Genomic DNA, 27,273 nt, shown 5'->3' on the forward strand with positions numbered 1-27,273 from the left:
AACGTGTGGCTTTCGGCCAACGTACTGAGAGACCTTGTTAACTCTCCAACTTATGTACTGAGAGTTTGTTAACTCTCCGGGTACTTCGTACCCCTGTGTGTTCCACACCATGTAACCCCGTTACAGATATGCACATGAGCCATGCAGCCCCACGTACGTAGCGATCGTAGGTCAGGTTTCTTGTCGTAGAAGACCTGATAGGAGCTTCTCCCTTTCAATGAACTGAACGGACAAATATTCAACGTATCCACTGCATGCAGGAGCGCTTCGCCCCACAGCAGATTGGGCAAGTGCGTCGCTTCCAACATCGATCTCACTCGAGTCACAATAACACCATTCGCTCGCTCCACAATTGCGTTTTCTTCCGGACTGTCAGCATGAGTAAACTGCATCTCCACTCCTTGTGAAGCACAGAATTCCTTGAACTCGTTGCTCACAAATTCTCCACCTCCATCAACATGAAACACGAGGATCTTGTACCTCTTATCTTGCTTCTCGAGCTTCAACATTAGGTGACGAAGATGTCTACTAGCGTCCGCTTTGGACTGCAGCAGAAACACCCATCTGAAACGCGAGAGCTCGTCCATCACAAGTAGGAACATCGTTGACTTGTCAACAGCAATCTCGCTGATTGAGCAAAGATCCGCTGAGATTTTCTCGAGTTTCTTTGTTGCACGCCGGAGATCCCGACGATAAGTCATACTTTTCATCTTTGACTCAGCACAAGGAATACAGGCATAGAGGCCCAGATCATTCATGTCCACCTTAACTCCAAAATCAACGTTGTCAACCACCATCTTCTTGATAGTGTCCATGCTCACGTGGTTCAGGCGCGAATGAAGCAGTTCCATCCCGCTTGGCACATCGGTTCGCTTCTGAACGCCCAGTGCCAGTTGATGGTGGCGCTGCACCCGCATGCGGTACAGCCCATTACGCAACACAAACTTTAACTTTAGGTTAGGCTTCACCAACCAGGTTACCAACTGGTCGTCCGACATGATTAGCTTGAAGCCGCACGTGAACTGCATGTAGGTCTGCGAGATCAGGTTAACCTTAGTACCAGCAGAGTAGCGCACTTCTTCCAGTAAACGCATCTCCACACGACCATTGAGATCATTCACAGCTGGCATAAGAACAGCACCAGCGATCCCAATACGCTCGCAAGAACCAGCAGCCCCTTCTAGAAACTCTGTATGTTGCAGTTCCATCACATTGCTCAATAGCTGTAGTTCTCCAGTCACATTCACTTGTGCTCCGGAGTCAAGGATCCACTCAATCTCGTCGGCCGGTACCACCCCGGTACCACCGTTGGTTGTTGCCGCCAACACACGACGAACAACAGATAAGCCTCTAGCTCCACGCTTATCTTCATCCTCGTCGTCCGGCGGCGACGTCGGTGAGTACTCAATAGACTCATCTTCACGTTGAGCGTCACGAGCGCGTAGTAGGCGTTCCTCAGAGTCTCGGCCAATGAGAGCAGACAATTCATGTCGAGTATAGATTGTAGAATAGCTATGAGCATATTTACGCTAGCGCTCAGGGTTAATGCGTAGTGGGTGCGTCTCAACCAAGTCAGCATGACACCGTTCCACGACATCATCTTGAATGACAGAACGGCCACTATCTTCCACCCGCGTTGAGTCTTTAACACGGCGCAACACTGAACCAGCCATGGTGCGAATCTCCTCTCGGTTGGTAGCCTTTCGGTCGGGGCATTCCTTCCACCAATGGCCACGTTTGTGGCAGGACTTGCACTCTGTTGTGCGTTTCCGCTCCTGAAAATCTGCACGTCGTTTGCTAGCTTCTTCTTCACTGCGTTTCTTTTTTTATGAGCCTTGTCCGATGTTACCACTGTGGTGGCGCTTGCCACCGTGCTGCTGTCTGTTACTGCCTTGGTGGTGACTCACAGCATTAACTTGGCGTTGGACTCCTTGTCCATTATTACGGTCGCTACGATCTTTCTGCTCTTGAGCAGTTCGCTCAGCGACGAGTAGGAGGTTGACGGCATCTTGTACACGTTGGTCTTTGTCGTAGCCTCCGCGTAGGCGAGACACACGCTGCGTGTGCTCATTGGCAATTAAAGGGTAAACATTAACTGCATTTGACAACACCACACTAGCCATTTCTCCTTCAGGTAGCGATACATCCATCTGCTCTAGCTCGCGCCGCATGCGCTGAAGGTCATTGATATAGTCCATCACCCCTTCGCCCTGCCTCAGGCGGCGGGCGTACATGTCCTCCTTCAGGTACACTGCGTTGGTGCCCTGAGTCCCATCATAGGTCTGCAGCAATGCTGTCTATAGCTGTGCAGGACGCGCACTCTCAATATCGCTCTTGAAGCGATCCAACAGGTCGCCATGCAGCGACAGCACGATCTCTGTGTGAGCCTTGCGCTCACGAGTCTCGAAGCAGTTCTTCCACTCCTGGCTGCGGTCAGCGCGCGCCTGGTCAAACTCCTCACGTCCTTGGACAAGCTGTAGCAGGCCCTGCCAGGGGAAGATTGTCTGCATTTCGGTCTTCCACCTGCTCCAGTTTTCAACCTTCCCATCGAACTTGGTCGAGGCCAGCTGAATCTGGCTTGCCTGCCAGGTGCCCATGCTGTTGTTCTTGATGGTCTTGTCGCTGGACGATCTTGTGCCGGTTTCGTAGGCACTGGGGGAGGGACTTCGAGGCTCGAACGGCGCGCTCAAGCTGTTTCCGTACGGGGTAAGCGAGGCTGAGATCTCGGCGTCCAAATTTCTTTGTGGTCTGGGAGAGGGGAGTTGGCCGTTTCCTTCTTCGGGTGGATTTCCTGACGGATTGTCAACGACTTGCTGTGGCCCCGTTCGGACCGCACTCAGCGCACGAACAGCGGCGGTCGCAATCGCCTGTACCAGAGTCTCGTCTGCCGAGGTTGGAGCTGGCTGCTGCTCTGCTGCAGAGCTCACAGGACATTCTTCGTTCTCCGAGGACCGTGCCCGCGTTGGACTTATAACCTGTAAAGGTGAGTGATGGCTGCTTCTTGTTGTTACCATACTCAAGTACTAACAGAGGAATTGCTGGGCAAAAGGCCGAGCAGGAGGGCACGAGCTCAGATTCGAAAGTGCTGTGCGGCGACAGCAGAGTGAGCCCTCCATAGTGTATTGGAGGCTTATTATATGGTTGGCTGTAGTGCCACTGGCGATCCTACAAATCCTACAAGCTGGTCTGGAACCCAACAACGGGCGACGGCTCATGCAAGCTTCCAGAGCCAGCTCATAAGTACATGTACATGTACTTCACACTCGCGTCGCTTGAGCTTCGACCCGCCCACTTTTTCAAGAAACTGCGGAAAGCTGAAGAAGAGGCCGAGCGAGGAATCTTGCTGTTGGGTTTTCCTACACTGTCGGTCATACTACATGTACGACTCATTGCGCAAATTGGGAAGTAGCTGGTCGATCATAAGAGATTTTAGCCCAGAAGCTGAGATTCAGTTTCCATTCGAAACTGAATCTCAGCTTTCTGGGCTCAAAGAAACTTTTGAATGGGTGCCTTTCAAAACCCTCAAAAAAAATTTAATCACTAGGGTTAGGGTGGATTAAACGGTGATAAAAACTTCGTGATAAAACTGCAAAGTTTGTTGAGACGAGAAAGTCGTCTCACCAAACTTCCCGTTTTATCCCGCTTTATCCGCTTTAATCACGCACCCCTATTTAGCAACTAATTAAAAAGTAATTTGTGCTTTGTATGTGATTAAGCGATTCCCCTAACTAGCACATTTCTTAAAATTGAAGTTGAAAAGCGTATCTTCAAACGATTCGAAGGCGCGAAACTTCGCGCCTACCGCGGCCTCACTTCATTCCAAAATCATTCTCCTACCGCAACAATTAGACTCACGGTGGCTGTAAGTAGGGTATATTCTCCCGCCGAATTGTTTGTCAGACTTTATTAACTTGTTAACTTGTGCTATGGTTCTATTGGCCCTCAGGTACGAGGCAGAACATTTCCGCAACGGCCTCCAAGCTCCTAAACGCAGCTACAAGGTGATGGTTTTCTTTTTGGAGTATCGTCTCAGAGAAGCGTACGCGTTAACCCGAATTGTGCTGTGTTTAATATGTGTTAGCCCCGGAATGGTAGCGCCTACTTCTATCAATCGCTCTCTTGACTGCGAGACCTCCTCTGAGCCTCTCCTTAACGTTGGGAATCGACTTAAACGCGTTCGTGAAGAGTCTCGTGATCACTCTGATCAACCACCAAGCTTTGATGAAGGGGTGAGTGCATTAAAACGGCGGCGTGGCGGCGAGTCAATAAGACTCAGAGTCTCTCAGCGTTGTTTGTCAAGATGCTGCTGGCCGTGGCCACGGGCTAGCCTCCGTAATGAACAAACGAGGTAGTGGTGTTGCGGGAACTTCTACTAGCAATGGTTCTATACCAATCGCGTCATCCGCCCGGGGTAGTCATGGAACTGTAGCAATAACCTGTCTTCCGAAGCTGCGATCCGGTCGTCAATGTATCCATCCACTTGTTGCCGAAGCCAGTACTATGTCCGTCACGTCGCTCAAAGACTTCAGTCTGGAGCCTGAGCCTCAGGCTGAGGTAACGACGTCTTCCACTGTGAACCCAGCTGACAGGTGCAGTCAGTCGACTGTGACCGAATCGTACACGCCGCCTCCTTCTCTGTTCGACGAGGCGTCAACAACGGGTGGATCTCCCAGACTCCAAAGCTCTCAAGCCTCAACAGCTGATCGATGGTCACCTGCAAGACCAAGTCGACGTGAAGCGCTGATGGCGCGCATAGATTTCTTTAAGGTGCCAGCTTGGTATGCGGAAGTGTACGAATCCGATGGGTACGATACCGACGCGTTGGAGGTGCTGCTACTCCTGTCTCCCGCTCAGTGTGTATCTCAAACGACGTCGGACCTGAGCTCACCTGGTTTTGCAATTATTAGTGACTCCTCGCTCAACTCAGCTCGTGACGATTGGGTTCCGGCATCTTGGCCGAGTGGAGTCGAGCGGCTCTCGGAGCAGTGCTTCTGCTCTAAGTGGATGTTCGATTCCGTCGATGTCGGAGTCAACAACGGCGCCGGCTGTAGATGCACCACTCGCTGCAATGCACGTACGTCTCAGAGCGCAAGTGAAAGTCGTTTCTGTAATGCGAGTAATTGCGCGTTCGGTGGTGCATGTGGCAACGCTCTTATCGAACACCCCGGACTACAAATCATGCGTAATACGCGTACTGAAATGCGAGGACTGACTGCGTCGGTCGCCATACCAGCGGGGGAAGCAATCGGCCAGTACTTTGGGGATATGAGATTCATCGACGAGTCCAGTTCCGATTCACATTTGAACGAGGGGTTCCGGATGCAATTAAAGACGCCTTCGAAGCGCAACAAGACAGTCGTGTTGGATGTGCTATATGGAGGTGGCTTAACGCGCTTGATGAATCACTCGTGTCGCCCTTGTTCTCGATTCCACGAGGTGCAAACTGGCAGTGCGCTAACAGTAGTGGCTATCACTGTTCGAGACGTGTTTCCTCGAGAAGAGGTGACTGTTTCCTATAGTGACAAACTCTGGTTCATATGCCGATGTGGGTGGTGGGGATGCCAACACCGAGACATCCAGCACCTCCGCATGCTTCCTGTTGCTGAGCCGACCCGTCGTAGTTGAGACCCTAGCAACGCAGATATACTCCCCCCAGTGACTGTTTCGAACTTTTTTCCCTTTTTTAGGAGTGTAAGTAACAGTTGCAGCATGCAATGCAAAATATAAGATGCTTGATTCAACAGAAATATTAATGTGTTTCACAAAGATATTGCTCCTTTCCCCCTCCACTACTGCGCTCTTTACCGGTCCTCGTTTCCCCGACCTCCTCCATGACAAAGCCATCCAAAACAACGACGTCGAAGGTAAGAAGTACGGATTGTAGTTCCTTGTTCTACATACAGCTGAGTAACCCCAACTGATGTGTCGCTTGTAGAGAGGCCGCAGACACGGCTACACAAACTACTCCACACAGGAGCAGATGCTGCTCTGCTCCTGTGGGAAGACGTAGCCCGCATCTACAACGATCGGCGTCGTTCCTCTTGGCTACAGCGAGACTACGAGTCTCTCAAGCGTAAATTTCGTGCACTATACGCGAAGAACAAGCCAAGCGGCGTTAATGACGACTCTATCAAGAAGTCAAAACCCGTTCTATGGGCAATGGAATTGCAACATGCGATAGACCAGAAAGGTGGAGCTTTAGAGAGCCACGACGGCGAAGACAATGGAGGAGACGATAGGCAGCTCCTGGCTGACGTTGACGCCCTTATTGAATCCCACTCAACCACGCGCAGTATGCCTTTGGGAGCGGGTCAGACAATCGCAGGTGCACTTGAATCCGACAGCGACGAGCACGACGATGCAGACTCAGACGCTGAAGAAGATTCCCAGTCACAGATGCAGTACGCATCAGCCCCCAAGCCAATCCACGGCGACAACCAACTGGGGACGATAATGACGACTTCGGGTCCTATCGACATACGATTTGCGGACGCCGTAGAGTCCGACGGCGATCAAGAAGAGAAGGAGTCCTCGACTATAGTCGGTAACGATGACGAGTCGTCCGAACAAAACACTGTTGCCACGTTGGGAAGACCCGGCGTAGCTGCGTCTTTTTTATCCCCTTCTTAGTTACTTAACATGGGACGGACATCAGGGACCCCTCCAAGTCCTGCCGAAAGTCGTGCCAGTCCGCTGTCTAGCAATTCGACGATGCAGAGAGATCCTTCCGATTCTTCTGTACCTAGCAGTACATCTACCAGATCACGCACTACACGCCAACCTCGATCCAGTAATACTGCCGTTCTGCCAGCGATTTCATCAGGTGGAGGAGCACCTCTTGAACGCGACCGCAGTCGTGCGGAGACAGATGCGCGTGAGAGAGTTAAACATCCCTCTATGTCAATTGCGTTTAACCGTCTGGGGGTTGGCGACTTGCGAGTGCTAAGAGATAATTTCGAGGCGGTTGGAGGAGTGTATACTAATTCGATAGGGAAGCGTACGCAGACGGAGTCCGGAGGGGCATGCCGACGTGCACCACTGCCAAACGTGTTCGAGCCAAAAAAAGGATGGAGGAACTAGAACGAGAGCTGGCATCTATGGAGAAACAGCATGAATCTGGAGCTGGAGAGATGACAAGACTATTGGTTTTCTTTCGTGAAGAAGCCGGCCTTAGAGCTGCTGCGGATGCCAAACGCAGACGCGAGGAACGAGAAGAACGAGAGCTCGCAGATAAAAGAGAGCGCGAACAACGAGATCGTGACCGTAGAGCGGGGACAGCCTTAGTTGAACAACGGCTACAACAACAGCGACTTTAGGAGAAACTGCGTCGTGAAGAAGAGGAGCGGAAGGAAGTAGCGGCCCGAGCAAAGAGAGACCAAGAGCGGGCTGAAGAACGAAGGCGACACGAAGAGCGAATGGAGTTGGAGAGAGCGGAAGCCAGGCAGCGGCATGAGCAGATGATGATTCTGTTTTGTAACATGAGTGGAAGAAAATGATTAAGAATAGTTGAGGCAACATCAACAATGATAGACACAATACATTTAATGTCAATTGTTCTTGTCTCTGCCGTGTAGATGTCTAGTGCGAATTTGGCTAATACCCACTGCGCGGACTCGGAAGTTCGCCAACCGAAAGAGGTTGTCAAGTCGCTTTTGACGCTTAGACATCTCTAATGGGAGCGGCATTAGTAGACGTCCATACACCTTCTCAATGGAGCCCATGCCCAACTCTGCCGACTGGCGAATGAACGTGATGACCCCAGAGAGAGCTCTTGCAACTGGCCGCACCGATGGAGTTAAACGTCCCAAATCTCCATCTTTTAGAGGACTTAATATGCGTCCTTTCATCTCGTTAGCGCATGGAAAAGCGCTATCCGCTACGACGCCGTAACGCGAATCTGGATTTAATCTCGAGTCCACCAGCTTTTGCCGGAAGCTTAAACTCGTATCCCCGTCGTTCCAGCTGCCCGGGCAATTGTGTTTAGCCCACACAATTAGCCCGTCAGCACTGAAACAAAGGGTCCCAGTGACAAATACATGGTGCAGCCAGCCATTATAATGTGCATTCTGTACGTCAGTATCTGGCGGCTGCTGCACCTACAACAACAGCACATATTAGATTTTATATATGGAGTAAAAACAGTATATCCACTCACCTTGTAATTGTTACCGTCTAAAAAAAATTAAGTGTATCGCAAGAGCGGCTGGCGGCTTCCACTAACTTTGCCAAAACCTTTTGTCGAAGTGGTGATGGCCACACAATTCGCGCAGGTGCAAAGCCATTTAAAGCTCTAGACATGACGTCCTCCGCAGCATTTAACACGCGAGAGAGTGTGGAGGGTGGCACTGCGAACATGAGGCAAAGCGATTCCCTTTTCATGGTACCTACGTAAAACGACAACAACAGACCCAGAACCTGATGGTGGTGCTGTAACTTCCTGGGTCTCCCCCCACGCGGAGAGTACTGAGTAAGCTCAAAATAAAGCGCAAAACGCTCTAATAGAATCTCGAACGCAGCGCTATCCAGAATACACAATTTGTACTGTCAGGTCGCTATTTATGTAGATAGACACAGATATATTATACCGAGGTAAGCTCGTCTTTGTTATCAGGTTCCCATCGGTGCCGTTAAGCCACAATTGCATCCAGTCGGACTCCATGGGGTGCTTTAAGCAGTCGAGAGTTACGTAGTGCCTCATTCGTACGAGTCTCTGCCACTTAATACGTAGCTTCTCTTCATGGAGGCTTCGTCGCAGGCAGGCGACTCAAAAGTAGAGAGTACTGTTTGCGACGTTTGTCGCGTCGCCGCATAGCAGCACTGAGCACTAACACCGCTCCGTCGCTGCTCATAGCAGCTTCTCTATCGAGATCTTCTACCAGGATGTTGCAGGGAAGGGGGGTGCAAATCATTTAGCGATCTTTTGCAATCTTGATAAATAGAGATTGTAGAGCTATTTTTGTCCTATAATGACTTGTCACGATCGTCAACCTATTTTCAACACCGTATGTTTTGAGCTTCAAACACAGCCAATTTGGGACAAAACACTTTTTAATAGGGGGTTTTGGATGTAGGTTTTTCTAAATGCCGATATAAAAACGCATCACCGTGATAAAAGGGTGATTAAAGAATTGATAAAAAATTGCGATTAAACTGTTTTATATGGGTTTTGGAAGGCACCCAATGGCAAACCTGATTTACAACCAAAAAAACAAACGAAACCGTTGCAGGCCAGGATTATTTACATGGAAACACACATGCTATTAATCATGTCCTCGTCCTTGATTAAAATAGGTACAATACATTACCGCTCTCCGTATGCGGACACCACCCTATGCTGCCGACTAGCTAAACTGAGTCTAGCGCAAGCATAATTTGGCTGCGCGAGCACGTAAACCATTACATTACATTACCGCTCTCCTATATCCGAAATGAAAAAATCGAAAGCATTTCATTTTATTTTGTGCCGCCTCCAGATAAGATGTTCCAGGACGCGGTTACCGCTAATGCAACCGGCGCTCGCGGGCGCGCTGGCGAACGACGGCTCCTGCCCCGATGCCGATGCCCGGGCCTTTCCGATACACAGTGGGGAGACCAAGTGGCGCCACCTGAACCCTTGGCTGGAGGCGGAGATAGCCCTTTGGAAGGTGGAGAGAGCAAACCCGGCGAGAATCGCAACAGTGACGGCGAAATGGATGAAATGGAAGGTCAGGCGAGCGGTGGAGAGGCGGAGGAAGATGTTGAGGCTGAACGTCCGCCGGAAACAGCTGGAGCGGACGATGATGACGCTGCTATTACGTCTGCGGACCCGCCGGTGTTGTATCACGCCAGTTGGGAAGCTTGGCAAGAATATTTTGAGGACTACTGCCAATGGACGCTGCAAGTAATACCAGTCAAGGGACCATGTCCAGAGCAGAGCGCAACAAGAGGTTCAAGAAGACGAAGAAGGGTGAAGACGAGTCCCAGTTGGTACCCGACGTCTACGACCCGTACCAGCGGACGTATATAAGAAATCCCTTCCACCATTATCGCGACGTCGACAAGCTAATTGTGCTGGTTGTAAGTCTCGCTTGCATTAACTACATTGAATACATGTCTCTAACTTTATTGAATGCAAGTTTGTTATACCTTGCAACTCAGTAAATTTGACATGGAGCTTTTCGTAGAGGCAGCATTGATAGAACTTCGTCGTAGTGAGAGCTCTTCGATTGTATTTACAGACAGGAATCCAGACTTCAAGTCGGCTGCCAGGATTAAATCATGGCCATTTACCTGATTAATCATGCAAAATGGCCTTTTCATTACAGTACGAATCTGTGACCAGGACTTAGTCCTGGTCACAACAGGATTAAATCCTGGTTATACGATAGCCCCACGTTTATATCTTCCCACGTCCTCATCGAATCCTCTCGAAACTTCCCCATATGGATACTTATTTTAGTTAGAATTTGTCGCCAGATATTCTTGATTATTTACATGTATGATTCCACGTCGATAATCCTGGCCTCGAACAGCCGCCAAAAACAAACCTATGGCTTTCTTAAATATTGTACTGTACTATAATCCCGAGTTACAGTGAATTCAGCCAATTAAATCTTTCTAGGGGATAGGTTTAACCTGCTCATAAAACTGGGATAATTGCATCTGTAGTTTCTGGAAGCGTTTCCCCTAAAGTAGACTCCTTGGAGTTAGAGCGGAGATAAGTGCAGGAGCATCTCAAAATATCCACACGGAGATCTATTTTTGGCTTATCCTATTATGTACTCCTTAGTCCAACTCCAGAAACTACGGCTCTCTAATTGACTAGAGTGGTTGCATTCTATGGCGGAGACAACTGAGACCACGCAAAACAAAATGATACTTACGAACCTAAGTACGAATCGCGATTTAATAAGCATCTAAACGAAAGCGGGGCGTCTCCGAGCCCTCGTAAGCTACATTATACTTAAAACCGAAGAAGTTGTGGTCGCTCTAAAATATTATCTCCATTTATGGGCCCTCGAAATGACAGAATGTTGTGAGTTCAATAATTTTTATAATTTTAGAGATTCAAGTGCTATTTAAATGCCCTTGTTAGAAGCAATTGAATAAGGGTACTTTTACAGTTTTTTTGGCAGAGCGCAAATGCGCTCTACCATCAAGGGTCATTCTTCTTCATCACAAAACAATGAAGGGCCACGAGGAGAGCATCGCGTGAGCTCGACACACCGGTAAGTACATTAGGACAGGAGGCTGAGGAGAAGATGTTTGAAGTGTTTCTTACCTCAATAGGCTTATCTAAAGTAGATATGGATAGCGTTGTCGATTTTCGTGCAGACAAAAAAGAGCAACAAATCCAGAGCTGCAGATGAGGTGCTCGCAACGGCAGCAGCTCTAGGCTACTTGTCACAAGTCGCGAACATACTTCGCGATCGCTGCACTAAGTCACTTGGTGGCTTTAAGCAAAATTCGAGACAAAAATGGCCAGTCACATCAAAGAAAGAAATTTGCGTGCGAATATGCAAACCAATGACGCTCCCGGATGTAATGTGATGAATCTAAGTGTGCTCGCTGGGTATATAGTTACTAACACGAATATTGCTACAGCCTGTACATGATGCGGCACGGATGACAATGGTGTGTCATGCGTTCGGAAGAGCTCTCGATATATGTTTTGCATGTAAGCAACAGCTCTCATTTATAGCCAATATCAAAACTTCTGTAGTACAAGGTGTCTCAATTTATAAGCTCCGGATAGATCGACAGTGTACGCTTCGCGCTTAGGGGTTACTTTTTATCTGCTACAACGAACCTCCAGAGCACTAGTTCCCATTGTCACCTAAATTCTCTGAGCCCGACTTGCCTGACAGCCAAACGTATTCACATGAGGAAGCTGTGCTATACTGAATTAAAATTTTAGACGAAGAAAGCAGCGAGTCGGAGCCGCCTCAAAAGCAAAAGAGAAACTAGACCAAACTTCGCAAGTTATGTTTCTGAGGTCATTAGAAATTCGTTGACATCGATGCTTTCCGCTCTTAGCCGGACTCTGACCCCAAATTCGACCAGCCTCCACTCACCGTGGAGCCGCTGCGTCGCCGAAGCTGTCGATTTAGTAGGTTACCACTCGTTGGGCTTGGCTGTTGGAGTATCTAACGAAGTTGTTTGCCTACATTGGATCGATAGTTCAGGAAGATCAGAGCGTAGCCAAGTCTTAGCAGAGTATCAGGCTCCAGACCTACCTGTAGAAACGCCGACGATTCGTGCCCTACAGCATCGCTTGACGAATTTGGTCAGCTTGAAATCCTTCGAGACGAGCTCTACCGCTACGTACTTGGTTCTAAAACGCCCGATTTAATGTCGCGCTGGATGCCACTAATTGAGCCTTTGCATCGGTGCTAATGCATCTGGATACGGTTCGCAGCGAGATTGAAAATGTCAGCGGATCCTCGTTTGGGTCACGCTACATGTACGAGCTGCAGCGCGGTATCGCTACCACCAACGCCCGTCTTGGCTTCTGCATTACGCAAGCACGTTTTGTGAGGGAGAGGGTATTCATCTAATCCACCTTGGTAATGCAAATCTGTAAGTCAGGCATTGGCGCCAGGAGCCACCTCTCCAAGAACCCACGGTAGCTGCTCAGGTTGCCCTCGTCTTTGGTTATTTTTTTCAAATCGTGCGCATTTCATTGTGATAGAGCTCGTCGGTGAGGGGATCATGCATATGCACGCGTACACACAGAGCCCTGGTAGTACTGTAGCCTGCAGAAGAGTCATATTGATTTTCCAGTGATTGGCGTTGAGATGCACCGGGTACAGGATGGAGTTGATGTCTGCAAGTGACTTCCTTGGTGTAGGAGGCCATCGAACAGCCCACATCAGCGACGGAAGCACGTGACACATTCTCACAAATGCACTCAGTGTTTCAAGGCAGAAGTCGACATGGCTATCATTAAGCCAGCCGCGACAAAGTCTACCCATTGTGCTCTCGAAACTAATAGCTCCTATTCCAGAAAGAGTCCCGAAATCTGTCCGCGATCTGTTCGACTTAAATCTGGCTATCACTTCGTTCGCAAACACTCTGTGACGGTCGCAGAAATCAGCTGCTGGAAACACATAGTGTAACCGCCTTCGCCACAGCACTCACGACGGAATCGCTGCACAAATCTTGTATGCGTCGATTTCCCATCACCCGTGAAATTGGAGGATCAGCGCATCGAAATCAGCTTGATACATGCTCGTGGCTCCGCTAGCTCTCAGTAAGTATGTGCTTTAGTGCCGTGGATCTTCATCAGTGTATCATGCACTGTTACAAACGTCTCCGCAACTCGGGCTGTGGTGACGCAAGAGGGCTCGCTGCACTTGTACGTGTATACGACTGCTGGTACCACTACTAGTAAGACCCCTGTAAAGATTGCAGCAGTAGCAGCGCTCCAAGTACGGGGCACAAGAGCGCGTGTCCTGGTCTGGTCAACATGGGCGAAACTGGTGGTTCACCTTGGTTCGTCTTCGACCCTTTTACTCAGATGCATTTGGCTGCCGCGATGGTCGGGCTCAGCGTAGTATTGCAACTTGCGTCGACCACGGATTCCTGTATCCTTAAAGAGCGAGGCAGCGGAGCGTTCTGGTCACGATCTCGGATCGTGTCAGCACGAAGAAGGCCAGACACAGTACCCCCATCATTAGACTTGGTCTGCAGCGTCTTAAGGGTCTGACAACCATTGTCAATCCTCTAATAGAGCAAAATGCTTCTAGCGGCGATGTGTGTCACGCTTGCTGACGCCCTTCAAGAACATGCGGACCTGCTGCAGGAAATGATTATCCAGCGGCCATAAAGAAGTGGTGGGTGCTCTGTAGCGTAAGTCAGATTGAGGAATTGGAAGGGTTTGTTGGATCCCATTCCGCGAAGGCGGGCATCAATGATGAAGTTCGAAATACATCCCAGTTGGTCGGCAGGCGAGAGCTGCATCTTTCAGGCGATACCGCGCGGGGCTCTCCAAGACTTTCAGCAGGCAAAGTCTCGAGCGTTAGTTGTGAAGGGGGAGGCTGCGACGGAGCGTTCACGGAAATGCTGTACCGTGCTGTCTCGGGCTCTGTAGTCGATGTTGGCGAGGGATCCTGCGACAGCTTATACGTTAGTTTTGAGAAGTTGAGCTCGTGTGAGGAAGTTTCCTACCGCCGCGAGCCGGCGTCAGCGATCGTGTTCTCGTCGCCGGACACCGAAAGTCTCAAGCCAAATTGGACATTCTACACCGAACAAAGAGCTGAGCGCGCGAATTGACCGACGCTGTTTTCGACTGCCACGACACATTGGTGGTTTCGTCAATACCGAAGTGCACTCGGAATGACATTGTCTGGCTGTGCTGCTCGTGCCACAGGTGTGCCCATGATTGAACTTCGATCACGCAGGCTAATAACTCTTGATGGTTGATATCGAACTTGTTCGTGGCGCCTTCATGATATTTAGCGATCAGCCCAAGTTCGGCTGGGGGCAATTTGTACGTGAGGAGCCGCTGTGCGGAGGGGACAATGGTCCTCAGGAGTATATATTATGCCCGTGAGACCAGGAATCGAAGGGGGTGTCATTAGGGGGAGAGCTCAGAATGTGCCAGGTCGTCGCGCATGGCCGAAGATAACGTGACTTGGAACCTTCTCATGCGAATTAGGTGCTGCTCTTCTTCCCGAAGCCGCTGAATAATTACCCGCGCCGGTCGAACGCACGTGGCAACACGACGGAGCGATCCCAGTAGTGCACGATAGTCACTTCATGATATTTCAGTGGTGTGGCATGCCTTAGCTATCATCCGCTTGGCTTTCGTGTTCTTCGACAGGGACATGGCAACGGTCCCAGCGGCTGTTCCAAAAATAGACCCAACACCTTGAGGTACGTGCTCCAAGACTGTCAACTTCTCTTCGTTTATCGCCTTGGGTCTCATGACAATTGTCATTGCCCATCCAATTGATCGGCTGACCCCGGCGCAGTTGGACCCTACATCAGATGCAACGTTGACGTGGTCGTCTACAAAGTGGTAGTTGTAATATTCATTGGGTTGGGTGGGACAGGCTGTGAATCCGTGAATGATTGCGACGGCTTCACCGAGATCTCAGGATGTATCCGAGGTGTTGGTATATCCAAACGCAGCGAACAGGTCGATGATGATCGCGTTGTCCTCGGGGTAATGACCGGCGAAGATGTGGTCACTCTTGCTGTGTGTACAAGCGTTGCAGTATGCTGGAGCGACGTCGCCTGTCATTATCTTGACGCTGTTGGTTAATTTTGTCCGCCGGCAACGAACATTTCCCTCACCATGCTGAAGCAGGGCACAAACGATGCACTCGAAGTGGTGGCAGAGTCGGTATAAAAATTACGGAGTCGTCATCCGGGGAAAGATAAGTTGTGGATGACTCTCCCCGTGGTGCGTGGATCACCATTGGCCGCATCTACCAAGCCAAAGATGAAATGCGTGGGCTATACGTCGATGATATCCGGGTCCGCGACCATATAGCGAAACGCGTCCTGTTCTTTACGGATGTTGGCTCGCAGGACGCTGTTTCAGACACTCGCAGACGGACGGTTGCAGGGGAAGGTGATTGGACGCGGCAGCGGAGTCGCCAGCTGGACGCGAATACCTTTGATGGCTATTCGAATGAGGTCTCCGATACGATCAAAATCCGGCCAGTACGCACGCAGTAGGTCAGGCAGCAGCCCTTTGTGTGGCGTGTAATCGTTTGGTATTTGACAGCGGATGGGCTCCGTTAATTGCTTTGAAGGTATCCGAGTGCGGTGAATGAATACTGATGGTGACGCCTGCAGGGGCTTGTTGAGCCGGTATGGATCGACGGGACCGTTGCCAGGGTTTGAATAAAGCGCTGGCCACGAAGCGCCTACCCTGTTGAGTGCAGCGGAAACTGAAGCGTGGCGGATGGACTGAACTGTGTTATCCACCATATGCTCGATATCCTGGAGATGCCTTAGGGCTACGGTCGATGGGGTCGATCGAAGCGTCAGGGTGCCCACCCGAGGAGGGAAGCTGTTGGCAGTATGGAGATCAGACATAGTCGATGCTGCGTCAATATCAGCGCTGAGGCGAGAGCACGCGTAGGTTAAATATTCGGCACCCGAGATGGTTGGGCTCTCACCGGAAAGTGCGCAGGGAAACCCGAACCCATTGGCTGGCAGAGTTGTCAGGGGTATCGGCGGTGTAAGAAGGACTTCGGTCTTGCGGCTCTACCCCAGGTATCGACTCTTTCTTGCGTGCAAAAGCCGACACTGCCAATGATGACGGTATCTTGTGCTCGAATGGGAGGGTCAAGCCGAGCGTCCGCGTTTGTTGCGCTAAGTGATTGTGTTTAATTAGTACCCAAAGCTGAAGTCGACGAAAATGTATTGAGATTACGCCTGTGCTGAGGGGACTGAAGCGCTGGCAAACCAGCAGTGCCTCGGCCACGTCAAGCGCGGCGTCGCGACTACGGGCGGCGACGCCCAAACTTCCTCGATATATATGTCATGAGGGGCATCGGGCCAGGCGTGTGTGCTTAGCAAAAGCGCTTGTTTGTCGCGTCCCGCCCAAGCGCATTCCACCACCGAAATATCGGAGTCACGACTCCACGCCGCTGGCGTCACGGGGGATGAGTGCTCGGATGTTGGCCAGGATTCCACTAGGGCGGGCGGCGGTACTCGCTGGTCATCGACGTGCTTGACGTGCCGCGACTGTGATACCTCCGCGGTTGCGCTACTGATGCGACGCTGAGCGTCGGTGGTAATGACTGGACTAGGTGCTTGGGCAAGCTGCTAGATCTTACTCAACAGAGCCGAACTCGATTCTCAAGGCCCCGGGTGAGAGCTCGCGCCACCAGTATAGCGAAACAATGGCCATATGAGCATACACGGCGCCGAGGCGGTGCTTTAACTATTCAAGGTGCGCTGTACACGCCTCAGAGTGTAATTTTGGTCTACGCTGATGTTGACCACAGCGAACTTTCTAGCGCGATACAATGGCCCCGTTTAGCTTCTGTGTCAAACTGGAACCTGGAACAAACGTTTTCCAAGCCTCCAGGTTTGCTGAGTGGTTAGTATCCATTTGACTGGATCCTTTGCTCGACGACTGGTCAGTTTGGATATAGAGTCTCGAAGGCACAGAGGCGCGCAGTCCAACGCCACTTGGACAGCCCGGTTCCCTTACACTGCGAGTTCTGCGCCGCTCTCTCCACCTCCCGTCTTGCCCGAGTCTACGGCAGGTGCGTAGCAGCTCTACAATGATCAGTACGTCGTTCTAACCTTTTGTATGGCGTTTTTGGTGCTATGAACAGTGAAAACCCGTGCTGCTTTGGTCGGCATTGCCTACATAGGTGAGCTGCTGTTGCTGACAGCTATCTAAACACCGTACCAGCACTTTGCACACGACGCGGTTACCTTATTTCGCAGTGGAGAGCAGTATTATGGATCCTGTTTCGTGCTTGGCAGCTGTTGTGGTGTTGGAGATGATGAGAGCACCAGATCCTTCTACTTCTAGAGCGGTGAACCTGCTCGTACAGCAGCATGAGATGGAGGTGGACGTAGTTAGCGGGCTCTTTCGTCCACGAGATCGAGAATGGATTGCAAAGGAACAAAGTAGTCATTGGTCTCAGATGCTCTTCTCATCAAGAGTGTATTTCGACTCCAGCATGAAGGGCCTATTTCGCATGAATAGCAACAGTATTGCTAGCCTCTTCAGGACCATTTGCGCTGGGCTAGTGCCGTTGCGAAAGGCACCCGATGCCGTTGTGCCGCCAAAGCGTCTTGCGGTGTTTCTATACCTGTGCGCACACGGCTCATCAACTCGCGTCACGGTAGATCGCTTTGCCATCGGCCCAGCTACGGTGGCCGGCATCGTAAAAGAAGTGGCAGCTGTTGTGTGTTATACTCGTCAAAGATTTTTTGGGTGATCATGCTTGTTTTCTCGTCCTTGCGACGCTCTCCTGTCATTACTTTCTTCCACGCTCGCACAAGACCAAGCGTCGTTTCCCCTGTCCAGTTGCGCTTCTCGAAAGGCGCTGGTTTACATTCCGCATCGTTTTCGGTGCTGGTGCCGTCGACGACAGCAGCTGCATTTTCATTCTTCTGCCTACCCGGCTTGCTAGCTTTCCCCATTCCTTCTCGAGGGGGGATCTTGTTGTGCTGAGAGAACGCCACGAAGAGGCGCTGAAGAACATTTAGTTTTGCAAGTTCCAAATTTCAGGAAGCTCCTGACGTCACTGAAACAAAGGCACTAAAGCGCGGTGATTCTTGGAACTTTTAGTGGCATTTTCTCCTGTTTCAGGGGTAATCTGGCGATGCTAAACACATTTCCCCTCGAACCTGGAACAATTTTCCAGGTTTCAGATTCAAAAGCTTTGCTCAACAGCACCAATGGCCGTATGAATGCTTCATTCCAATCAGCGTGAGCTAATATCATATGGCCCTAAATGGCGCCGAGAAAATAAAAATACGTCGTACACGCGGGCACGTTGGGCCCGAAGTCTAAGCTGAAGTTGGTGTCAGGAGAGCCTGCCACTAGTTGAGCGGCGCGCTCGTCGCGAACTGTAATGCACGATCGAGACGCCGTAACGGTCGAATCAGGCACCGACAGTTGCGCCGGATACTGGCAGGCTATCGTCAAAGCTAAGGCTGTCGAGCATGCGCAATACGTAGGACTAATGGCATCGGAGTATCGTGGATGCCATCGGGGCTGAGCAAGTACGGATTGAGTCGGTGGGCAGCGAGGCTGTACACTACTGCGGGCACAAAGTCGCTGCACGCACACAGGGTCGGTGGCAGGAAATGATATGCACGCAGTTGCGTACCGGGACGGGCGGTTTCAGACTGAGGTGGCTTGCTAATGTTCACAAGGGTGGGCCACCCTTTGCCTCCGGCATGACTGCGAGAGCACGTGCCTGGGCTACGGGACCAGCTACGCGGTGGTTCTGAAGATGCTCTGTGAATGGGGAGAGTAGATCTGCAATGTCATGCTGTTGGAGGTCCTGACTGCATGGCGTGTGGGAACATGTGGTACAGGCGCGTCGTTCACTGATGCATTTTACCGGCTGTCATGAGCCACTTGAAAATAATGTCGACGCTGGGTGGGCCGCTATTCACCTCGTCGTTTCCCCAGCCGATGGGAAATGTTCTTCTGGACGCTGTAGATACCATTAGCCAGTGAGTACATCTGGTTCCACCGCAGAACGAGCCATACTGATTATGTGCAGTAGAAATCACTGTCTACGCAGCTTCTTTCGCATTGGTGTCGCTGTCTGGCTTGGCCTGGGCGGTGCTACTGCTGCCGTACGCTGCAGCCTCCGCCTTGACTTCGGTCGTGACACTGCCACCGCAAGGTGCTGCCTCCGTACTTATACGCAGATTTTTCTGCCTTGGTGATGACTGATTTGCTTGGACTCGGTAGTGCTGCTATTTGACCTCAAAAATGGCCCTAAAGCAGCTTAACAGCTGACCTGTCAGAGAGGGGAGGGGTTCGCGCCGTTATGTCTCGAATGCCCCATACTTTTTAACTTTGAAGCCTACTTTTTTTAAAGTAAATCAATAAGAGAAATGCCTAAAATACAAGCAAAATACCATAGTATAGATATGTAGTTGTTGGAGTATTCCAAGGTTATCGAGGGTAATGAAGCTTAAACAATAGACTCTTTGGAGCTAGACTTCCCCTAATACCTTTAACGTTAGTAAGTTTTATCACGGTTGGAAATTAGGTATGTTTGTCCAGCCAATTAAATCAAATCTTCACCCGTCAACTGTGAGGGCCAAAACCGTGCAGAAAAGGCACTTTATTTGACGGGGTTTTAGCTCATCGGCGAGCAGCACGCACAGGTAGAATGACAGGAAGCCTGCGCGCGGTGCTTCTGTGTATACAGCTCCTAACTATGACGGAGCTGCTCGATGGTGACGACAGCGATGCTGACGAGAGTGGTGATCACTTGACAGCAAGATCCTAGCGCTGATACTTAGCTGTAACTACTTTCACTGGCTGTTGGCTTGCGTATTAAAAATTAGTACAGCCAAATTAAACCTTCTGGTACGGTTCTCCGCCAATCACAGCTAACCTTCACTGGTGGTCCACTTTTTCAAGGAAAATTTGAGTTGAAGAAAACAGGACGCGAAGATTTTTGTATAATTGGCTTTCCAACCGTGATAACCTCTAGAAAGTATTGGAGCATCTCAAAATAACCACACGGAAATGTACTCTTGGCAAATTCGGATTTTTGCAAATATCTTCTTTCAGAAACTACATTCGAGAATACATGTATGCCAAGCCCAAAATTTGATTTTCCAGATTTTAATAAATCGAAGTTTTCTCAGAAGAACTGTGTGGTGTACACGACTCAGTCGATTTTGACACACATGTGGGTGATCTGCGCTCCTTGCCGCGTGCGGGCGTCGGCGCTGCGCATTGCCCATCTGCATGTCGGTCGCGCTACGGGCCCTGCGACGGAGGACTTTGTTGTGCGCTCTCCATTCCAGGCTAGCACGAGTCCCAAGCTTCGCGTGGGTGAGTCAGGAGACGATGCACAGTTTATCAGTGTGGCCCCACGAGGTATCGGCAGCCCCGACCTGTGGGCAAAAGACATGCCCCGCGTCGACATCAGCAAGACTTTGACGTCGTCTTACACCAGCAACTTTATCCAAGCAGCGGTAAACCCGGAGGTGGTTACCAAAGCCGGCGAGAAGCAGGCCTACGTTGAGGCACTGGCCCTAAACGAGGCTGTAAAAGATCTAGACATCCCTCGCGAGTGTTTCGTAGTGTCCACTCTCATTGGCAGCAACGTGGTGCATCCGACCAATCCAAATGCAGACGACAGACTGATCAAAGCGTACGTGGAGAAAGGCGTGGAGATCACGATGAACGAGTTGGATGTCGAGACGCTAGACCATGTCGTGTGTCAGATCCCCGAAGAGCTGGCTCTGGTCTCGAGTAAACAGGGTGAACTGATGGAGAAGTTAAAAGCTACGTGTGATGCATTGGAACAGCTGTGCAATGACGGAAAAGTGCAGAGTTACGGCTTCTCGTTGCCGAGTTTTGACTCCTCGAGTAAACCGTTGGAAGAGTTGGTGGAGAAGACGTTCACTCCGTTGTCAGAACAGTTTGGACGGTTCGCCTCGTTGCAATTGGCTCAAAATGTCGGCAGTGCAATCTTCCCTTTGCCTGAGGCGGTGATGCAGTTCCGTAAGGAGCGTGAGATGCTGCTTATTGGCGACCGGCCACTGGAGACGATCTTGTCAAGTGGCAACCCGTTCCATCTGACCACATACAACGGCATGGCAGGTGAAGATGTGGCGTTGTTGCTGAAGACGGCGTTTAATCTTGCTATCGCGGTGGAGAAGAAGTACGTAGAGAACATTCGTCCTGAGAAGGGGCACCTTGATCTCCCGCCACCGGAGGACGTGGCATGGGGCCACATTTTGGCCAACCAGCACAGCCACTTTGACAACCTTCAGGTCTGGAGATATGTTCGTGAGACGCAGATCTTCCCTCGCTTAGATGCGACCGTCAAGGAGTTCAACAAGCACAAGGAGACCGAGGAGTTAGGTTTCGCTTACTCAATGGCCATGAACCAGCTGCTCAAGTGTTTCACTAGATCTGTTGAGGTACGTCTCCCAGTGACCTTCACTTTGATGCATTCTCGCAGGACTGACCTTGTTTATGGTTGTCTACATCCGATAGTTAGTGGACGCCGACCGCGCGACCAACGTGATGAACGCGTGGAAGGAGAAGGGACTACTCCCGTCCGACAAGACGAGCATTCAAGAAATTGCAGTGATGGCGGTGCTCAGCGCTGGCATGGACATCACGTTGCTCGAAGAACAGCTCCCCGCGTCAACCTCGCTGCCTTTCACCCACAGATTCTCCAGCGCCCAACTGCAGCAGATCGCAGCTCTTGCGCGGCCTCATCTTACCGTCGAGAAGTGAATTATCAACTGAATAGACCTCGTGGCAAGCCCCATGTATCCATTTTAGAGCTGCACGTAGCCATCTTGTAAAGTTCACCAAACGTTAGGTATGCTGGATTCTGCCGTAAATGTCACCACGAGAAAGGCCCAAAATATCTCATTTTCGCCGTCTTCATTCCTCAATTGGCCCTCGTCCTGGTCGGCCGTTTTGCTTGATCGCATTGACGTTGCATTGCACCAATTGAGTGCATTAAGCAACTCGCCAAAGAGAAGAAGAAGAAGAAGAAGAGACCTTTATCAATTGCTTCTCGTATTTTGGTGTTATGGCACCGGCGACTGCAGCGTCAGCGTCGCTGACACGCGACAACATCAAGTTCCTGGCCATCGCACGCGCTACGGACAAAGTGATTGTTGCCAGTTACATGCACCCGTCAGGTGGCAAGCCTGCACGCGGTGGGGAGGCTGAGATGGCCACGTTCAGAGAGATGTTGAGCAAGGTGATCCGAGCCCCGACATGGAAGACACAGGTGACGCCCAACGGCCGTCACTCGCTCGAGTGCGACCCTAATAAGTTCCACTTCACTATGAACAACGATGAGCTCGTGTTTGCAGCCATCACTGCCAAGGACTACCCCATCCGATTGGCTTTTCAGATGATCTCGGCGGTGCAGACGGACGTTGTACCGAAATTCGGATCCAAGGCGCTGACCTGTCGAGAGGTACGTCTCTTCGGCTGCAACATGACTGTATATTGCGACGTACTGAGTATACTGTTGTTATTGTGCGTACGCAGAACGGACTGGATAAGGACTGCGCCAAGGCGCTCGCAGGTATCGCTACCGGATACGACGACCGCACCAAGGTGGATAAACTGTCCGAGGTGATGAACCAAGTGGATGGCGTCAAGACAGTCATGCACAACAATATCCAAGTGGTGTTGTCTAATACGGAGAAGATGGAGGTCGTGGAGCAGAAGACCAACGACTTGAACGAGCAGGCCAAAGTTTTTCGCAACACTGGTCGGAAGTTGCGCCGGCAAATGTGGTGGAAGAACGTCAAGCTCACGATCCTTCTGGGTGTCTGCGCCGTGCTCGTGCTCCTCATCCTCCTTGCAGTGCTAGGAGTCTTTAAAGGCTCCAGCTCCAAGGACTCCAAGAGATTACTCCGAGCCTTGTAAACCAAGTTATGGCACTGCAACTTGCACATGTAGCCATGTTACAATTAACCTATAAAACGTCTCATTTTTAACCTATCAGTGCTAGTCACATCAATTATTTGATATCAGAGGTTCAACTCTCCCGCGCACTATTTGGCGCCAAGAGCTCACTAACCATGACGACCGAGACTGCGCAGGAGCTCGAGAAGACGCTGACGGACCCTCGCTACGTGCGTGGCGTGTCGCTGCTGAAGGAGAAGCGTCTGGAGGAGGCTGTGGTGGCTTTTGGGGATCTTCTGCGCACTATGTGCGAGGCGGAGGGTAAGAGCGACTCGCTAGCTGTCGCCCCGGTATACTACGAGTACGGCCACGCTCTGTTGAGTCTTACAGAGGCCACAGCCAGTCTCTTCGGTGGCGCAGTAGAAGGTGCAGCCGCCAGTGGCAGCGGAGACGGAGAACAAGACGCCAAGGAGGCGGCAGACGACCTCGAGGCCGCTTGGGAAGTCATGGAACTGGCACGCGTCATCTACTCGCGCTACCCAGGAGACCAGGCGGTTGAGACGCAGCTGGCTCGAGTGTATACGCGACTCGGAGACTTGGGACTGGAAAGCGATCAGTTCGAACAGGCCAAGGTGGACTTTGAGAAAGCTCTACTACTGCGGAGGAAGCTGCTAAAGGCTACGAAGGCCGACGACACGACGCAGCTGGCAGATCTGTACTGTCAACTAGCCATTGCCTGTATCTACAGAGACTCCACAGCTGATAAGGACAAGGAAGTGGAAGTGGTGCCTAATGAAGAACTGACGCACTATGTGATGGCGGGACGAGTCATGGCGGAGAATCTTCATCGTGTAGCCAAGAAATGCGACGACAAGCTGCAGAAGTTTGCGGAGAAGATCCCAAAATATTCCCTTGAAGAGGAAACGGAGCCAAAGGGAAAAGGCAAGAGGAAGGCGCCGTCCAGTGAGGATTCCACGCTCTCGTTGCAGTTCAAGGGAGACCACCCAGAGGCGGTAAAGGAGGAGTTCTTGAAGGTTGTTGGAGTCAAGGAAGACGAGAAGGACAAGATGACGGAGGACCAGAAGACGTTGCTGGAGTACATGGAGATCTACTTGGAGCTCAAGGAGAAGGTGGACGGGATCAAGGAGACCATTGCTGGCGCTGTGGCGAAGGAGACGAAGGAGGAGAAGGCTGTGACTAGCATTGGATTCGGACAGACCGACTCTTCTGCCCCAGCAGTGAATGTGATCCCAGTAAAGAAGCGGAAAGTAGACGAGAAGGCCGAAGCTGACAGCAAATGAAAGGGGCAGCAAACGCGGCAAATACATCAGGACGAAACGAGCAATGCTAGTACTTCTCTTGTGTTGAGGCGACTTACTCAACGCCTGTGATGTCAATCGGTTCTTCTTGTTTCTCTTCTTTCTAGTCAGGTTGATCAAGCGCTGCGATACGAGTCACGAATAAGCTGGAAGATCTTCGTGGCGTCCACATCAGCCGAGGCACTGACGCTGAACACCTCCAGCTGCAGTTCGTCGAGAGCGCCCTCAAGCGGCACACGGTGTCGGAGACCCACAGCCTGCATCTGAGCCAGCGCACTACGGAACCAGTTGTCACGCGGGTCTGAGCCCTCAGAGTCGCATTCGGCCTTGTGCTCTGTAATCACGCGGTTGAGCCCACGGAACAGCATCACCAGCAGCTGTCGCAGTTCATCCTGCAGCCGCTTACGACCGTCCTCAAGCGCGGCAACGTCCGGCATCTCCTCGTTGTCGCGGTCGTCCGAAGATCTGGGTGCCGAAGCCTGCTCCAACTGCTGCGTCTTGGCAGCAATAGCGTCCTGTACAAACTTGAGCGTGTCGTTCAAGATCTCCCACACGTACGGCCAACTGTACTGCTGCACGGCGTCAGGAGTGAACACCCACGTGACGATCGTCGCCGGACGGAGCAGACCTTGACGCAGCATCGAGTTCAGGATCAGTCCGATGTGTTGAGGCGACTTGAGCCACACAGAAGCCACAGTCTTGACCACCACAAGCTCGTCAGCTTCCGTCTCCTCGGCCGATTGCTCGTCGCCACCGAACAGCTCGCTGCGCTTACCGTACTTTTCCAATAGCAGACGCATGTGCGTGAACGTGGCGGCACCCGCTTCCAGGATACAAGTCCACACAACTTCCACAGCTTCAGCACGCGAGATCTCGAGACGCGGAAGCTCTTCGTTCAGCCAAGAGCGCAGTGCAGATGCAGGCGGATGGCCCTTGAGCTTAGTTGTCACAGATTGGTAGAAATCAGACGCAGGACTGGCTGCGGCAGGAGCACTAGCGGCGTCTTCCTCCTTGACGATCTGGAAGCGGATACGAGGCTTGGGTGCAGGCGGCAGCAGCACGTGGAACTCAGCAGGTAGCGCACTCTGCATGTGCTGCAGATACGAGAGACGCACGCAGCGCTCAATGACAGCGCTGACAAACAGACGCTGCGGGTCGTCCTCGCTGGCTTCCAGCACGTACGACCAGGCTGCCCAACGCCATTTAAACTCAAAGTTGGACAGGAAATGACTCAAGAGCAGCACGAACGAGTCCACAGCAGCTGCTCTCATCGTCGGCACTTCACGGAACAGAAGCTCCACTACAACAGCCAGGGCAGGAGACACGACACGAGCATCGGTCTTGACGAGATGATACAGCACCGAGCAGTAGTACGCCAACTTGGCATTGCCACTCTCACTCAGAGCAGCCACTAACAGCGTCTCCACCAGCAAATACTCGCTCTTGACGGGAGTAGCTCCTTCGGTCTGCGTCGCAGCGAAGCGATCGTTATAAGCTTTGCACAGACCCAGCAGCAACTTGGCAGCAATAGCAGGTTTCGGGTGTGATGTCTCCAGTGCGTCAATAAAGTGGCTGCGTGCGATGAGGTACGAGGCCAATGGCAACGTCGCAATTGCCGCACCAGCAGCTCCAGATTCGTCCGACAGAACTCGGAACCAGGTTGTATACGCTGGCATCTTGTTGGCGTCGAGCTGTGGAGAGATAAGAGAGGGTTAATCCGCGTATACTTACCAAACAAGGCCATATTGTACGTATACCTTTGTCAGGTCGATAGACAGTGACACTGCCAGCGTATGCGTCTCGGAGTTGGCAAAGTCCGTAGCGAAAGCATCCTGTGGATGGTTGATACCCGGCAGCTTCCACTTGTCGTCTCCCTCTCCGTTCCTAACAGCGTTCAACGCGTCCCAGACAAGTGATAGCGCGTCACTGGACGCGCACAACGCAGGCAACTCATCGTCACTCTCAGGTCCCCAGAGCAGATCCAGTTGCAAGCGTCTCGTCCGCCATGAAGACGGACCGGCACTGGACCCACGAGGATTGTTCTCCTCTTCACGATGCGAGACGTACTCTCTGCATCGACTCAATAAACTGTCAAACAAATTCTCGGACGCAGCAGCCAAAGATTTCCCACTGTGCAACAACGCATCCAGCACCACAGACGCGAAGAAATCTTTCCACGCTGCCGCGTCCTCCCTTTCTCTTAGAGACGCATGAGTCTCGTCGTCTGCGTCCCAATCGTCAGGTGTGCACAGTCCCTGTAGTGAGTCCAGCATAGCCAGCACATCCTCGGCCTTGCACACTTTAGCAGCCACCAATCCGGCCAATAGTCTCACTGTAAGTCTCACTCTCGTGGCGACTCCATTCACATCTCCATCCCGACGCAGTACGTCCGTGTCGGGCGTGTCAGACTCTTCAACGTTCTCAAGACTGAGGAAATCCACATCTCTCTGCAGCGAGCGCGTAGCTCCGGCCACGATTTCGCGTCCAAATGCGGGTTTGCGAGCATTTACGAGACCCACGAGCGTCGCATACAGCGCCGTCTTGTGAGCCAGACGCGAGGCGCCACGGAGCACCAGCGTGGCCAAATGACCAAGCTTCACGTCTTGAGCATCCGGCTCTAGCTCGCGCAGAAGCAGATCGCTGGTACGTGAGAGCTGCTCGCGCTCTACACCGTCTCCGAGCTCCACGACTGCCTTCTTGGCCAGACGCCACGCACGTGCGCGATCGCTCTCGTTGAAGCGGTCACGGTCACGTCGGTCGAAGCGCCTGGAGCCTCCATAGCGGTCATCCACGCGCGAGCGCTTGTAGCCACCCTCGCGGTCGTTGTCATCGAACGAGCGCTTACGACTCGGGCCGTACATGCTTATTATGGACTGGGATAAGAGGGGGAATGACGTTAAGTACGAA

General features: G+C 51.5%; 4 protein-coding genes across 4 annotated transcripts; 3 read left to right on the top strand and 1 right to left on the bottom strand.

Annotated features, from left to right (window-relative positions):
• Nucleotides 1–9,900: 9,900 nt before the first annotated feature.
• PITG_00977 (uncharacterized protein) lies at nucleotides 9,901–11,608 on the top strand (the record flags this gene model as incomplete). The annotated part of the gene is made up of 4 exons (XM_002909462.1): nucleotides 9,901–10,056; nucleotides 10,456–10,475; nucleotides 11,115–11,207; nucleotides 11,584–11,608. The coding sequence occupies 4 exons, from the start codon at nucleotides 9,901–9,903 to the stop codon at nucleotides 11,606–11,608; spliced, it is 294 nt and encodes a 97-aa protein (XP_002909508.1).
• A 7,449-nt stretch (nucleotides 11,609–19,057) lies between these two features.
• On the top strand, nucleotides 19,058–21,910 carry PITG_00978 (uncharacterized protein; the record flags this gene model as incomplete). The annotated part of the gene is made up of 5 exons (XM_002909463.1): nucleotides 19,058–19,070; nucleotides 19,200–19,333; nucleotides 19,789–19,812; nucleotides 20,302–21,588; nucleotides 21,665–21,910. The coding sequence occupies 5 exons, from the start codon at nucleotides 19,058–19,060 to the stop codon at nucleotides 21,908–21,910; spliced, it is 1,704 nt and encodes a 567-aa protein (XP_002909509.1).
• Nucleotides 21,911–22,082: 172 nt separating this feature from the next.
• On the top strand, nucleotides 22,083–24,118 carry PITG_00979 (uncharacterized protein; the record flags this gene model as incomplete). Its single annotated transcript, XM_002909464.1, has 4 exons — nucleotides 22,083–22,610; nucleotides 22,685–23,064; nucleotides 23,148–24,060; nucleotides 24,092–24,118. 4 exons carry the CDS (start codon nucleotides 22,215–22,217, stop codon nucleotides 24,116–24,118), a joined length of 1,716 nt encoding a protein of 571 aa, XP_002909510.1.
• Nucleotides 24,119–24,382: 264 nt separating this feature from the next.
• On the bottom strand, nucleotides 24,383–27,227 carry PITG_00980 (nuclear cap-binding protein subunit, putative; the record flags this gene model as incomplete). Its single annotated transcript, XM_002909465.1, has 2 exons — nucleotides 24,383–26,057; nucleotides 26,124–27,227. 2 exons carry the CDS (start codon nucleotides 27,225–27,227, stop codon nucleotides 24,483–24,485), a joined length of 2,679 nt encoding a protein of 892 aa, XP_002909511.1.
• Between the last annotated feature and the right edge of the window lie 46 nt (nucleotides 27,228–27,273).

This window comes from Phytophthora infestans, genomic scaffold, assembly GCF_000142945.1.
Source record: "Phytophthora infestans T30-4 supercont1.1 genomic scaffold, whole genome shotgun sequence".
Lineage (NCBI taxonomy): Eukaryota > Oomycota > Peronosporomycetes > Peronosporales > Peronosporaceae > Phytophthora > Phytophthora infestans.